Source organism: Gavialis gangeticus, unplaced genomic scaffold (genome assembly GCF_001723915.1).
Source record: "Gavialis gangeticus isolate Ggan-Ray unplaced genomic scaffold, GavGan_comp1, whole genome shotgun sequence".
NCBI classification, from domain to species: domain Eukaryota; kingdom Metazoa; phylum Chordata; order Crocodylia; family Gavialidae; genus Gavialis; species Gavialis gangeticus.
The window spans coordinates 9,649,716-9,652,348 of record NW_017729013.1 but is presented as its reverse complement, the minus strand read 5'-3'; the positions used below and the strand labels follow the sequence as shown (position 1 = coordinate 9,652,348).

Genomic DNA, 2,633 nt, shown 5'->3' with positions numbered 1-2,633 from the left:
CTATGAGAATCTGTGAATTTGAATTAAGAGAGTTAGGGAGAGTTTTTACTGCTCTGAGAGTCTAAAATTAGGGGACTTTGCTTTTGTTAAGCCCCTTATTTAACTCAGACCCCTGAGAAACACTGGGGAGAAAAGACTTCTTTGTTAAAAACGTAACATTCTTCCCTGAAGGAAGGGCTGAGAAAGCTCATGGCGCACTTCCAATTACTCCGGCTGCCAAATCAGACCCAGCGTCCCTGAGATTTCTGAGAGGAACAAAGAGCTCAAGGCAGAGAGACATCCATCCTGGCTTGCTCTGTCAACAGTGAAGCAGCAAATTCTCTGCCAAGACCCACGGGGGTGCGAGTGTCCCTTCCAGAAGGACTCACCCCACCCTGCTCCTGACCCATCTTGCATTGTGCGGTTTGATCAATGCTGCTCTCAGGCTGGGGAGCTGTCTCCTCTCCCCCCACCCTCTCCTTTGGACAGAGGGCAGCTGTAAGATGACAAACAGACTGGGAGTAAGTTGGCAGAGTCCAGGCCTGACTGATGTTCATCAGCAGTTACACGGCCCTGGTGTAATTTCCATTAATAGTGAGCTGAAATTCTTGGCTAAAAATAACTGGCTGCCTCTTCATAAGGGGCTGGCGGGAGGCAGCTGCTCCGTACAGACAGAGCTCGCTTTGCCGGGCTGCTGAGGTGGGACCTGCAGGAAGTGCAACATGTCGGAGCGCCGAGTGCCCTTCACCTTCCTTCGCGGCCCCAGCTGGGACCCCTTCCGGGACTGGTACCAGGGCAGCCGCCTCTTTGACCAGTCCTTCGGGATGCCTCACATCCCCGAGGACTGGTACAAGTGGCCCAGTGGCACCAGCTGGCCAGGCTACTTCCGCTTCATGCCCAGCCAGGCTGCTGCGCCCATGGTCGCCGCTGCTGCCAGCCCCATCATCACCTCGCCCACTGCCACCGGCATTGACTATAGCCAGGCCCTGAGCCGCCAGCTCAGCCGTGGCATCTCGGAGATCCGGCAGACCTCAGAGAGCTGGAAGGTCACCCTGGATGTCAACCATTTTGCCCCAGAGGAGCTGGTGGTGAAGACCAAGGACGGCATTGTGGAGATCACTGGTGAGTGCTGCCTTTAGCTTCTCCTGTCTTGGGCTGGAGCACAATTGGCCTCCCATGGGAGCCTTTCTATGAACCCATTCCTCACCTTATGCCTGGTGCATGTGTAACTTAGCGACCAGCATGAGCTACCTGTCCCCTCCCAGGCCAGATCTGTGAGGCTGTTCCAGCTCCCACCTAGCAGTCCCATGATGATCTTGTCAGCTGTAGAGACCCCCAGATCCTATCCCCAGATCTGATCACTGGCCCCAAGCCTCTAGATTTTGCCCAGTTGCAGGGCGGGGGATGTATGGTGGCAGTGCTGGCTGTCTTGTGTCCTTGCAATGCTAGACCTAGAGGGAAGCTGGCATGGCATCACTCCAGTGCCTGCCCCTCTGCAAAGCTGGCGGCTGAGGACTCCATTTCCCCTGGCTCCCTTCTCAGCCAGACCCCTGCCTCCTCTTCCCTTCTCCTCCTGACCTCGCTGCCTTGCTGAACTAGATAACAGCCCAGAGTGAGTTGCTCCCTCTGCTTTCAGCATGGGGGAGTTGCTGGCTCAGGTCCCTTCTTGATGTAACTCCTAAGGGGGTTTGGTCCAAAGATGGTAGAGAAGGAAGAGCCCCACCTGCCTCAGCCCTACAAAGTCCCTGGACTTGGGAATGGAGGAAGGAGTTGATGTGGGGGTCAGATCAATTATTCAACCCGATTCCATTATTTTTAAAGTAGCCCTAGCAGCTTAAACCCATTGTGCAGGGCACTATACACTCACACAAGTGAACAGCAGCTCCTGCCCCCAGAGAGCCCCCAAAGGGCAGGGGAGGGAGACTGAGGCCCAGAGCTGAACAGGGACTTGCCCAAGGTGACGCAGTAGGTGTGTGGCAGAGGTAGAACTAAGACAGAAGCCATTCTCCCTGCCACAGCCACCTGCCTGCACTGTGTCCCAAGGCCCTGGAAATCTTACCCACAACCCAGGGCTTCTCCCTGGGCAATCCAACACCAATGGGCCTGCTGGGCAGAGCTGCCCCAGATGCAGCAGTTGTCACTTTGGGGGAATCACATGAACACAAATCACATTCTTTCCACCCTTTCTCCCCCACCCGATCCACATCAGCGCAAGAGCCGACCAGCGCATTCACAGTCCTGGATCCCATCAGAGAAATGTGGGTGAAGGAGGGAATGGTAACAAAATACCTCCCCCCACCCTCAGTCCTCAACCAGTTCTACTCAGTCTCCTCTCCTCAAACAAAGTCTAACTGAAAACTCTGTGTACAATCATCGGACTTGGTGATCTGTTGAGTTTCCTTCCGACCCTAACATCTATGAATCGATGAATCACCTGAACCCCCAACAAATTCGACCAGGTTTCAACCCAACCCAAAGAAACCAACACAGCTTTGACCTACAGCTTGGTCTGATTGCCTGTGAATCATCCCCTCCCCCACTTTGTTCAGGGAATCTTTCAAACCACAGTCTTTTTGAGCCAGATCCCCAACCAGTGTAGACAGACATCAATTTCAACAGTGCTATATCCATTTACACCCAGTGAAAAGCTGACC

At 54.2% G+C, this 2,633-nt stretch overlaps 1 protein-coding gene across 1 annotated transcript in view; it reads left to right on the top strand.

Moving 5' to 3' along the window:
• Nucleotides 1-276: 276 nt before the first annotated feature.
• The window catches only part of HSPB1 (heat shock protein family B (small) member 1), a 25,606-nt gene continuing 23,249 nt past the window's right edge, over nt 277-2,633 (top strand). Inside the window, exon 1 of the mRNA XM_019511490.1 lies at nt 277-1,101. Coding sequence (XP_019367035.1) covers nt 702-1,101 — 400 coding nt within the window. The 5' untranslated portion in view covers nt 277-701. The remainder of the gene's footprint in view (nt 1,102-2,633) is intronic.